Source organism: Rhagoletis zephyria, unplaced genomic scaffold, assembly GCF_001687245.7.
Source record: "Rhagoletis zephyria isolate East Lansing unplaced genomic scaffold, Rhagoletis_zephyria_1.1 Rzeph_scaffold_04251, whole genome shotgun sequence".
NCBI classification, from domain to species: Eukaryota; Metazoa; Arthropoda; class Insecta; order Diptera; family Tephritidae; genus Rhagoletis; species Rhagoletis zephyria.
Genome location: NW_016161334.1, coordinates 10,073 through 23,390, shown reverse-complemented (window position 1 = coordinate 23,390; position 13,318 = coordinate 10,073). Strand labels below are relative to the sequence as shown.

The 13,318-nt window shown below is 31.2% G+C and overlaps 1 protein-coding gene across 1 annotated transcript in view; it reads right to left on the bottom strand.

The window, feature by feature from the left end:
- Window positions 1-8,438: 8,438 nt before the first annotated feature.
- Window positions 8,439-13,318, bottom strand: part of Dyb (Dystrobrevin) — a gene marked incomplete at its 5' end in the record, with an annotated part of 14,946 nt that continues 10,066 nt past the window's right edge. The window contains 3 exons of the mRNA XM_017625784.1: window positions 8,439-8,829; window positions 12,692-12,736; window positions 13,226-13,315. Coding sequence (XP_017481273.1) covers window positions 8,468-8,829; window positions 12,692-12,736; window positions 13,226-13,315 — 497 coding nt within the window. The remainder of the gene's footprint in view (window positions 8,830-12,691; window positions 12,737-13,225; window positions 13,316-13,318) is intronic.

Genomic DNA, 13,318 nt, shown 5'->3' with positions numbered 1-13,318 from the left:
TCATTTTAATTTGCACAATTTTACATAAATGTGTAAAATTGTGAAAAATATACAATTTTGAACAACCTAAACGAGCGAAATTCACAACAGCGCTATTATTCTTCGAATAGGCATCATAATTACGGTGACCATGTTTATGCGAGCCGAATACGACACAAAGTTATTTTGCTAATTTTTTCCATAAAAGTTTACAGATCTTAACACCTTCTTAAATGATCTTACCACCCTATTATGAATTTTCATACGATAGACGATAAACGCTTGCACGCGTATCGTACGAAATAAGTTCTCGTATTATCGTTTTCATACGCTCGACAGATGTATTGTTGTGAATGGCTGTGGGTTTTGTTCACTTTTTTGTTGTGAGCCAGCACAAATCAGCTACGCTAATTATCGGATTTCATACGACAACATCGATTCGTAATAGCGAATAACAGAATCCAGGCGTCTATCGTACATCGTACGAATTCATAATAGGGGAGTTAGACGTATGTATTAGCCCTGAAACAGCATCCTTATAGTAACATCACAAATTTGTAGGAAATCTTTCTAGAGATTTTGAATGCACAAAATTGTTTACAAAAGTTTCGTTAAATTTTAGCACGATAAAGTGCAAGTTTTAAGTAGCTAGGACTTACTGTTAATTTTTGGCAATTTTTTTTGTTGACCGTGCTACGCATTTTTTTCATACAAAGTTAATATGTTCGACAATTTGTTGATAGGGAAGCAAATGAGCAGCACGTTGCACTTGCACTTTATTATACTAAATTGTAATGAGCTACTAAACAGCACCCACATTTTTTTCTAAAGGATCTGATTAAGTCTGAAATTTTGGTGAAAGTTTGCGGAATTAATTCTCATAGTTTTTGCACAAAGTCGANGTCTGAAATTTTGGTGAAAGTTTGCGGAATTAATTCTCATAGTTTTTGCATAGTCGGAAATATGGATTTATATGGTTTTTGTTAGGAAAAGAGCTTTACTAAAAAAATAATAATAAACATTAAATAAACAAAAGAAAAATGGCCGAGCCTTGCTAAAATGTAGAATCCTAATTTATATTTTGATCACTGTATGTGTTCCTCGATTCGAAGCACAGGCATTCAGATTAGAAAATAATCGGCCTTATCGTGAATTTCATGGATAAAGTTACGATCATATTCCAACATCATTTAAAACTGGTTCATAGTCATACAATTTTAATGAGCTTTGAAGGCGTCGAAATACCGAACCCCGAACCGAAAATTAATTAATTGCCAGTACAACTGGTCAAAAAAGTAGACTATCCCGTATAATAGAGGACGGATGGTCACCGTAATTATAATACCAAATGAAAATTCGTTCGATTAGCACTTTCGAGCATAGTCGAAGATCGAATGCAACTCATATTTTGTCATTACAATTTTTTCCATTTAATGCCTAGTGGAAATCTAGCATATTGTATTTAAAATATACAATATTCTTTAGCTGGAAAAATGTTTATTTCACATTTTTAAAAAACCTAGTCATATATTTAAGTTCAAAGTCATAGTTGTTACCACGATTTATGCTTGAAGGAAAAAATATAGGTATGCATATATACATATGCACATATAGTGCTTATCATAACTATACGATTCACACATATTGAACAACAACAAAGTTTCATTAAGCTTTCACGGTTTTATTCAGAATTTTAGGTGTTGAACATTTTCCTCCATAAAAAAAAAAAAAACGAACATACTGCCTATAAATCCGTCAACACAAAAACTTGCTAAAAAACAAAGGTACTTTGTTGCCACTTTACTCTTGCACTTAAATATATTATATTTACAAGAATTGCATTGGCTATAAAACTGCACACGCAAATGAATTCTGAATAAAGAGTGAAATTTTGACGGTAGTTTGTGTTACATTTTTACAAAGTTTGAAACTTGGATTTACATACGAATATGTTTTTAATCGACTTCAAAAAAGGAGGAGGTTGTCAATTCGTCGGAATATTTTTATCTATTTTTTTATGTTGCCGTATAACTTTAGATCACGTTAACCGATTTCTCCAATTCCTAAAAGAAAGGTAGTAGCTCAGAGGTGGTCCTATACTAATTTGGTTTAGATCCGATCATTGGATCATGAAGAAATTAACGGAACTCTAAAATTTTTTGTGTATTATAACAATTTTCTACGAATTCTGAATAAAGTGTGAAATCTTTATGAAACTTTGTTTTCGTTTGTGCTACATATCGTCGTTTAAAGCACAAAACCGCACATCAAAATAATGCAAAACCGCGGATGTGAGGTTGCATANTGGATCATGAAGAAATTAACGGAACTCTAAAATTTTTTGTGTATTATAACGATTTTCTACGAATTCTGAATAAAGTGTGAAATCTTTATGAAACTTTGTTTTCGTTTGTGCTACATATCGTCGTTTAAAGCACAAAAAAGCACATCAAAATAATGCAAAACCGCGGATGTGAGGTTGCATAAATTATTTTGTAGAGTAAAAACACTCATAGCCACACACACACACACACACAGCCAAGAACTTCGGTGAGCAAATCCAATTTTTGCCAAAAAATTTCAGTTAAGCGGTCTTGTACTTTAATCGACGATATGTATATGGAATGTGTATGTATGGCTGTATGAACTATGTATGGCTGTATGAACTATGTATGTATGTATATATATTTTTATTAAAAAATTATTCAAATTAAATTAAATTTAAGACGAGTGAAACCCCATCAATATGTTGGTGCGGTATAATTATCATAAGCGCTATATACATATGTATAATATCCACCAATAAAAAATTGTATACAAAAACATCTAAAACCCCATCGCAGTTTTATTCATCTTTTTTTTTTTAAGAAAAACGCAGTAAAATATGACTTTCGAAAACATCTTGTAAACTACGTTTAATTAAAATCAAGTTATTTAAATTTAGAATTTAATTTTTCTTCATTTCTTTACTATAAGTTTATGGTATTGTATATCGTATTAAGTCATTAATGTATTTATTTGTTTATTATTATATTATTAATTTATTTATGAGTCTTTATTTTGCATATCTTAATTAAATACAATCATTTAGTGTTTTTCGCTCATACAACTTACAATTATAAAAGCTAGCGTCCAAATATCAAACAAAGCATGGTTTTATAACACAAGGAGTGTTATAAGGAGTATACTAAAACACAAAATTCAATTGAAGTTCCCTCATATAATATAGTTAAACAGTAAATAGTTAAAGTAAATAAATAATTTCTGCACATAATATTAATATGTATGTACTTATGTATACACTTTTTAATTATGCTTCTAAGCATTTTATATGTTGTTATTGTTGTTTCTTTTTTCATTCTCCTTTGTAAGCAGTATAAAGAGTTTTGCTTTTTAAAAATAAGTCTAAGTACAAAAAGAAGCGCCGCTTTTCTTGTTGTTATTTCATTGCTGGCTCTTAGTCATTCTGAAATTGCAACCTCCATTGGGCGAACTGTTCCTGCCAGTGATTACTCGCATTGGTCTGTGAAAGAGGAGATACGAAAATATTAGAGTTTGCTATAGAACGAAAAGTGTTTTCTTTTTTCAAAATCACATCTAACAAGAAAAAAATTGGAATTTACGTACATACTTATATTTTGTAGTAATACCCATCTAATGATTTTATATACAAATAATGTTTTATCTACAACAGGCGTCAAATGAGGGGGGATAGGCGTTTATGCCATACATATACATATAATTAACTTATAAATATGTAGATAAAATATTTAAGACCAGGTATATTCGAAGTATTAAATTGCATAGAGAGCTAAGCTTCTAAGTTTAATACTTCAAAGCACGGCCCAAATGAATAGAAATATTACATTTATACGTATTTATTGAGTAATTCTTTTTCAAGTGGCGAGCAAAAATGGATGAAAAGGATTACTGCGACAATTACTGTTAGGTCTAAACATTTACAGGGTTTTATTTTTACAATTTTTTTTTTATTTTTTATTTTACAATCCTTTACCTTAACGATCCATTCATTGTTATACGACTGCGATTCATCAAAGTCTGCAAAATCGCATTTAAAGCGGAGTTGAAAAGAAGATAAATTAAGTATGTATACTGCGAAAACCATTTTACAACTGCTAAGCTTCTCTAAATATCTAATGTATTAGCAATTAAAGTTATTTTAAATTATTATCTAAATTATTTTTTTCAATTCAAGTAAATATTTACATATGAGCATTTTGTTTAAGAAATTTGTTTCTATATACATACATTCATGAGACAAATCTACAACGAGATCATCTATGTACGATACGGTGGTCCTTAAACGTAGGAGGCAAATTTCTACATCAGATTGCCTAAGCCTCAACACCTACGTCGATACTATTATAGTCCAAGATAATTTGCTCGCGATCGGAGACGGTTAAGGGATGTCGCACAGGCGACAAAATTCAGATTCCTCTATGGAGCCTCAAAAAATTAAAATTAGCTTTTTTTCATATATGTAATACCCAAAATCGATACCATAGTCGAAGATATCACTTACAAATTTTGGTTCCGATTGAAGTCAGCTATGGCGTTCAGCGGTCAAAGTTCAGCTTACCCTATGAAGATGTCTTAACCGACTCCAATCGGAAACAAAATTTATATGTGATATTCTCGACTTTAGTAGTATCGATGTTGGGCATTAGATAAAAAAAAAAAAATATTTTTAATTTTTTGAGTCTCTATAGAGGAATCTGCACTTTGCGCCCCCTGTGCGACACGCCTTAACCGTCTCCAATCAGGAACAAAATTTATATGGGATATCTGTGACCGTGGTACCTATTACCGATTGAGGGGGTGAGGCTGAAAGAAGCCGTTCATTTCGTTTTTATGGACCACCCTAATGTACATATGTAAAATATAAATGATATGGCAAGTTATGAAAGTTTATACGAAAGTTCGCAAGGAAGTGGCGGCTGAATAGCAGACATGATGAGCGAAAGGATCTTGTTTCACTTTTAAGACCCAGCAAAAAAAAAAATGTTGCTATTTACATATGTATATTCAGCTTCAGTAAAACCATTCATTTCATAGAAAGTTATATGGAATTTAGATGAATATGTAGACTAGTAGAGCATCCACGAAGAAAGAAATTGGCTGAACCGCATAAAATTATACGAATATGAAGTAGGCCTTGCCACTCCCAGGTATACAAATTGTGGGTGAAAATAAGAAATAAATATTAAATTGAAAATAAAAATTATCGCGTCTAGACTTCAGACTTTTTTTAATTAATTTGCTGTTTATTTCAAACTAAAGAAATTTTTATACTTATATTACGTTTTCATTTAATATAGTGGTCGAAAAAATATAGCCGCACCATACCAACTATATTGACAAGTTTTGATAGTTTTTTTTTTTGTTATTTAATCTTAGTCTTTTTTTTATAAAAAATATATGCATTCTTTAACAAAAAAAAAAACATATAAATCCATGTTTCAAACTTTTAACGAAAATAAAAAATAAACAAAGTTTCATCAAAAATTCTCCCTTTTTATTCAGAATTCGAAAAAAAAATTATTCGGGATTTTTATAAAATGTTTGGATATACAGTTGTATAGCCCATTCAATTCCAAAGTTTGAAATGGCTAAAAATTACTGTATATTTTTTTGAAATTTAATTTGTCCCATTTTTTCGCATGTAACGAATAAATAAAATCAATTTTTAAATGGAAGAAAACCGTAACATCTTCGACAGGAAAAATTTAATGAGCTAAAAACTGCATACTCAAAAACCTTCTAAGATATCTAATTAAAAATGCCGAAATTTTTAAAAGTGTGCTGATTTTTTTTTAATTGCACAATGTTTGAGACTTGGATTAACACGGTTTTTGTTAAAGAATGAACTGTCATTTTATAAAAAATTAACTAAAAATCAAAATAAATAAATTGTAAAAACATGTCGATATGTGGTGCGGCTATAATTTTTTCGACCACTATATATGTATGTATACTAGTTTGAAATACTATTTTATTGGTACGAAATTATGGTGTGTTTCCACGTGCCCCAAAGTGCATAATTAGTTCATTATTCTCGCTTTCATCTTAACTTACGGTTCTTGATTTCGTCATAGAAAAAACTAAGCAAGAAGAATTGATGACTGATGAAGCAAACAAAAAAAATATTTCAAAACAAATAAATTGAATAATGAAAAGGCTTTTAAAGAAAGCAGTTTAGTTTGTATTTTGAACCTGCCACAGGATCAGTAGAGGATCAAACAAAACAGTAAGGAGCATCGTGGCAGAAATAGTGATTGAAATTGTTATCAAACGTATAAACCGTTATAATTTTATATTGAAATTTGGGTATAGTGGAAACACAATGTTATATAAATTGAACGGAGGTATTTTTTATGATGCCAATTCATATAACCAAATGATATTCAGTATCATTGCGAGTGTCGTGTCAAATACAAGTCAAGTCATGGCTTTGCTTAAAATTTCGACTCGACCAGGAAAATTTGGCAGCACTGAAGTTTTCGTCGCATTTCGTAGTTTGTTTATTTCAGCATGACTGCTTATTTATGAAATGATAAAGTTAAAAAATTAACCATGTATATATGTATATACCCTGCGCGTCATAATTATATGCGCACCGCAAATTGACAAGTTTCAACAATTTATTTTTTTGTTACTTTATTTTACTTATTTCCTTATAAAAATATGCTGCGTTGCTCATAAAACCCTATCGATGATACTATGCGAAAGGCTGAAAGCCTTCATAAACCAACTGATTTTGCTTTATCAAATAAAATCGCAGAAATATGGACGAATTGACCAATGGTGGAAACGCTTTGGAGTCTTTGGAGCTGTAAAAAGAACAATTTTCCAAGATAGATCCTTCGAATCATAGGTGGTTAATGAAAGCAAGACCGCTCACGAACGCAATGGTAGGGCCTGTCAACACTTAATACCAGTTAATTTTTCAAGGAAGAGAGGAAATTGGCGAAGTTTCTTTCGACAAGAAAATGTCAATTTCCTTAGTAAAACTTTTTTTTACTAGTGACTCTTTCATGTACAACAAAGTGATCAAAATTATACTTATGCTAATTGCTTATCGGAGGGCGGCCTGCGCAAGCCGAATTCAAGTTTTTTGCATACATTGGAAATTTTAAATTCGAAATTTGTTGAAGTTAATGGTGATACGCTAACCACAAAGCCAAAATTTTTGCAAAAACGAATTTCATGTGAACAAATATTCCCAAAATTATAAAGTAAAACAAAAATAATTGTTCCCAATTTATTTTTGTTTTGCATGTTAAGTTATGAGAACAATTTATTCACATGGAATTGGCGATTATAAAAGGATTTATTTGAAAAGAGAATTCTTTAGAATTAGATTTTTAAATTGCAAGATTGCATACAAAATAAGAAAATGAAAAAATAACAACATAATGCTCTCGTGTTTTTTATTATAAAATAAAAAGAACAATTTCAATGAAGTCTCCTTTAACATTACATATTTTATGTATTTTTAATAAAAAAAGGTGCGAACCACGTAAGTAAAAAAATTACCAAGCACTGATAATGATGTTTCATTTGATATATTATTTGATTGGTATAAATGTGGGAAAGAAAATACTCCGATTTATTGTTTTAATATTATAAAAATGGTATGGCCGTTGAATGCTCACAATTTATGAAACTTCAAAAAATTGTATTATCCGTCAAAAGTTGTTTATTGAAACTACCTTCTTTTTGTATCATGTGTTGAACCTAGAGAAAACAACAAAAAAGAAAAATGATTTTAGACCCCGTTTGAAATTCGATAAACAAATGACATCTACGATGTTTTTGCACACCCTGTAAACCAGCGCTCCCAAAATCTTTAGGAGTATCGGCAATGTGTTTCGATTTCATGACGAATCTTCGCAGAAAATCAATGAACTAATTGACACGAACTCTCTGTACGGTTTCTTTCAGAAAATTCTGAAAAAAATCTTTAACGTCGCAGCATTAATTTCATTTCTTTACCGATTTTCTTTTGAAATTTCCTTTAAAAAATTCCAAGTGTGCAAGTAAATTTCATTTCAGAAAATCCGGCAAAAATCGAAAAAAATAATATTAATGAATTCTTTATGATTTCTCTAATATTCAGCTAACTCTGAAAGCATGGATTACAGTGCAGCTAAAAAAAAATTATGTATGAATTCGCTTATACGAAGTTCCACTAGCAGAGTAAACTTTTTTGATAAGTTCACAAAATAAATTGTTATGTATATGTACGCAGTTACTTATAGCTCATTATAATCTATCTACGTAGTATATTATTATTCTACAGTCCATTACGGAAGAATGCTTCCAATACCCATAAGTAACTTACTAACAAATTTTTAATTCTCTAATTAATTTGCTAGTACGCATGTATGTATTTCTTTTCAAGCTAACTACACGTTTACCTTTAGTAAACAATTCGGCTTAGCTGTTGCTGGAGTACACGTATAGTTTACAAGCTCATACTGTATTTCATGACCAAAGCATGCATAATTAGCTGCATTTCATCGATTGTCTCGCCAATTTCGTGCAATGCCGGAAAGCCGGCATTTTCATCATCAATCAAAAAGTTGGGATAATGTTTATAGCACATGATGCTGCGTTGATTGTGTGTACGTCGTTCGCAATCGTCCAGCCATTTATACTCTTCATCGGTTTGAAAGACATTTTCAAATAAACGTCTCTCTTCTTCATCAACATCATAATTATTGTCGTCGTTTTCATAGTTATAGTGAATAGTGGCACCGCTCGCTTCTGCCGAATCGGATATGTCTCCATCGATTGATGATTCACCACCAACAACGTGACGCATGTCTTGTTTTTTTTTTTTTGTTCAAGTAATGTTGGTTTAAAAAATTGGCAGAAATCGCCACAAATTGGCAAGCGAGGCCGTTACGGCGGTAGTTATAGATTTATTTATTTATTGTATTTTGTATGTAATAGTGGACATAGTACGTTGGCGGTTACAAAACATACATAGGTAAAGAATGGGAGAAGTTAAGAGTCGTTATTGGAAAGTCTACAATTGCAACGCTTTTTACGTCGTCTATTAGGAAAGTAGTCTAAAATAAATTGGAGAGCATAAGAAAAGAACGTATGTATGTAGTACGTATTTTCTGCCTCCAAATCGATTATGTAAGTAGTTGTGTACAAACATATGTACACACAGTATTGGCCATATCTATAGCACCCCCATTTCAAAGTTACATTGTTCGCCACTTATGTTTAATTATTAATTTTTAAGAATTTTCAATTATAATACAGTTCATTCTCTAAAGGCGCTGGCCTAATGCAGGCTTGCTTTACACGCCTTGCTTACTTTAGTTTGCTTTGATTAACTTTGAAAACTTGTTAGGCCAAATGGCGGCTTGGACCGCTGTCAAAGTAACCAGCCGTGTGGTTTAAAAGTCAAGGTCTGTTCCCTAAACATTAAGAACTATTTCCCAGAAAACTTCAGAAAATTAATACGAAAATTTATGTTATATCTACAGCTCAATCTTTTCAGAGTGAACTTTAAATTAATGCGAATTAATACTTGTATGGTAATAATGATACATACATATGTACAAATGTACTAAAAAAAAATATGGGCCTGTTCGAGGCACGCAATAAAAGCGGCATTACTGCCGTACTGATGAAAATTTGCAACCCTGTTGCAACTGCCCAACTGATAATACGTTGCTATAAATCCACACAGAACGTGATACTTTAATAATTCGCGCAACACTGCGGTTGTGATTGCAGCTCGAACAAGCCCTATAACTCAAATACAGCGACTTACTTGAAGAAAAGGGCTACAAAAAGCTTTTTCATCTCGTGTTAAATTTTCAAATGTTATATATAAATATGGAAAAAACGAACAATTTTATTTAATTTAGAATTTCTTGCATTTTCTGCGTTTTTTTTTAAATTAAGTAAGCAAATTTTTGTTTGAATTTATTTAACAAAACGCTTTCAAAAAAAACATTTGCTGCCATTTGGCCAGCCATCATGCGTTTTAATATGTTCCACGTAATTTTCGAAATTTCTCAAAGCGAAGCAAGCAAAGCAAGTCTGCATTGGGCCAGTACCTTAAAAATACCCATATAAACGCAAGTTTTAAACTTTGTAAAAGAATACAAAAAAAATCAACAAATTTCAAATATTTTTCTCAGAAGTGTTTGAATTTTTTTGAGTTCGCAATTTTATAGCCCATTCAATTTTAGACTGACAATGTTCAAGTTAGCCACTTGAATCTTGCACACTGTTAGACTAAAATTGAAGGGGCTATAAAAATGTGTACTCAAAAAAATTCTAACACTTCTGAGAGAAAAGTTTGAAATTTTGGTGAAATTGTTTTGCTTTTTTTTTTTGTTTTTCTGCAAAGTTTTAAACTTTGGTTTATATGGGGTTTGTTAGAGAATGAACTGTATTTTAATTGACATTTTTTAAAGTAAATGAACACGAGTGGCAAACAATATCACTTTGAAATGAAGGTGCTATTGCGTTGGCCAATACTGTTTGTATTATGCATCTGCACAAGTGCACTTGATTCTACGGTAAAATTAATACTTCCCGCTTAATTTGGGACTTATCGGGATTTATTGCAAATTTTCAGTTTCAACGCAACATTTAAAAATTAAATTTATATTTTATGAATGCTTAATAAATAAAAGCACACAATTTGCAACTGGCTTCGGTTCAAACGCACAAATGGTTACGGATTGAATTTTCATTCATTTTACTGTTCATTGTCTTCTCCCACAATAGAGATTTGAAGCAACAATGCTTGTTGATATACACTATCAAAACTGAGTGGATGGCGATTTTTTACATTAAATTGTTTATGTTATAACCATAACCGTATTAGTAAAAGTTTCAAAACTGAGTGAATGGTAATTTTTTTAAATAATCACAATGTTTTTCAAATTAAAATTTTTTTGATAACTTTCTATAAAAGTATTCTTTATGCTGCTATCATAACCATATTAGTCAAAGTTTCAAACTTATGCCGAATTTGCACTAGGCATTAAAATGACACCATTATTTTATTTTTTAATGCCCAATTTTGTCATTTGTCATTTTTGCCATTTAATGCCTAGTGGAAATCCAGCATTAGTACAAAATTTGGGATAATTCTAAAAATATTTATTAAAAATTCAATATTTTTTATCTGAATTTTTAGAAAATTTTTTGGATATACAGTTATGCTCGTGAAATTTAGGAAAATAAATGCCTGTTTGAGGCCGCTAAAAAGTCGCGTTTATTTTTAATGATTTTCTTCAACGGCATTGTAAACTTTTTTCTTTATAATCAAAAATTAGTTGTGCAAGGAAATGCGGAAGACCGTTCGCAAAAAAAACCTCAGAAAGTCAAAGCCATTTATATAAATTGCACTTGTTATATGGAAAAATCCGCAAAAGACAGGCGGAAAAAAGTTATTAAAAATCAACGCTACTTCTTAGCTGTTTGCAACATACATGCATAACAAATGCATACTAAAATTTCATGTGCTTTAAAACTGCATACCCAAAAACTTTCTAATAATCAGATTAGAAATTTTTACTTTTTTTTTTTTAATTTTGTTTAGTTTGAAATTTTGATTTATAAGGTTTGTTAAATAGCATTAACTATATTTAAAAAGAAAATGTTTAGAAACATCTTGACTTGCAAAATATTGTGAACATTTAAAAAAATTACCATTCACTCACTTTTAAGCGACAGTGTACATACATACATATTCATGATGTAGAAAGCAAAGGTTGAGAAATGTCTTCGCCGCCGAGAATACGCAATCTTGTATTCTATAAATTATACATACATACATAGATACATACATATCTACATTTTAGGTAGTTATTTGACTTGTTGGTTTCTCTTTGTGTTTTTGTATTGAATTATTAGTTGCGAAAAAAAGCATTGCAGTGTTATATTAAATAAAGAAAATTACTTGGAACCAGTTTTATGTGCACTTGTGCAGCTCTCTATGTATATACATATTGAATATATCGAGCCCTAACTTGCCAAGATAACGTAAGCGAAATTTTTTTAATTTTTTTTTTATTTTTATTTTTTTTGTTTTTGTTTTTGATACAGAAATATTCCTAGAGCATCTAGATGCAGTTCAGAATCAAAAAGAAAATTTTGAAAAACATATCGCTACGTTATTTTGGCGGTTAGGTCTCGATATATTGGATACTGCTCGGCGCACAGTGGGAGATTTGAATTTATACTAACATTGGGCCTTGCAAAACAACAATTGGTACATATAAGTCGGAATTTTAATGCTCTTACCCCCTAGGATTGTTCTATACCGGAAAAAACTTAACGTCCCGACTTTATATATATATTATATATTTTAGCGGGACCATTTTCTCAAAATCGGTACTGTCGGCGGGACAGTGGTCACCGTAGCTATGTAGTATATAGTCGGATTTTAAAGAAAATAAATCTACATGTTCAACCTCGATTCACGTGTATGTAAGAACTTTTCGTTTTGAATAGCAAAACCTATTGTTTTTTTTGTAGCCGAAATTCTCTCACTGTGCGCCGAAATAAGTGTGGATGGCGCACGTTTAAGCGTTTTTTTTTTGTAATTTAAAATTGTTATAATTTTATGCATAGAGCAACGGCGATAGCAGTAGGCGTTTTTGTTTTAGCAAAGGCTCAATTGAGAGTTGGGCATTAGCCAACTTACCAAGCGGCATTATAAAGCGAGGTTGCAAGGGAGACGCTGCTGGTCCTGAAAAAGTGTGCAACGATTTAACACAAAAGCATAAAAATAGTATTTTTTTTTTGGGAATTTGAAAATGTTTTAGCATGAGAAAAGCACTTTTTAACTATTTATCGTCTTTATCAATGCGAAAGATCCCATATGTAAATTTTTCGGAGATACATTTTGCCTTTTGCCTTAACGGTGACGATATGTAAATATGCGCATAAACATGTACATTTGTATGTATTTAGCATTACTATATGCATTGTATGAAAACGTGTCACATTTTTATACATCTCCAACAAATGATAGAATATTATGCCATACGCCGATAAGATAATAAATTACCAGCAGAATGAAAAAAGCACTGATTAGACAAAAGATGAAAAAGCAACAAGAAGAGCGGCAACATTTAAATGGTGTGACTTAATTACATTTACTTGCCTAGAGTTGCGCGCTCTGAGTAATACTGCTAATCGAGAAATGAATGGGTTTGGGGGTATTTGTGACATTTACCTGCATTCAAATCGTTTACTAGATTCGAAAGTGCGGATGTTATATTATCAGCAGCATCATTTATCTCAGCCATTGGATTAGGCATGAAGGCTA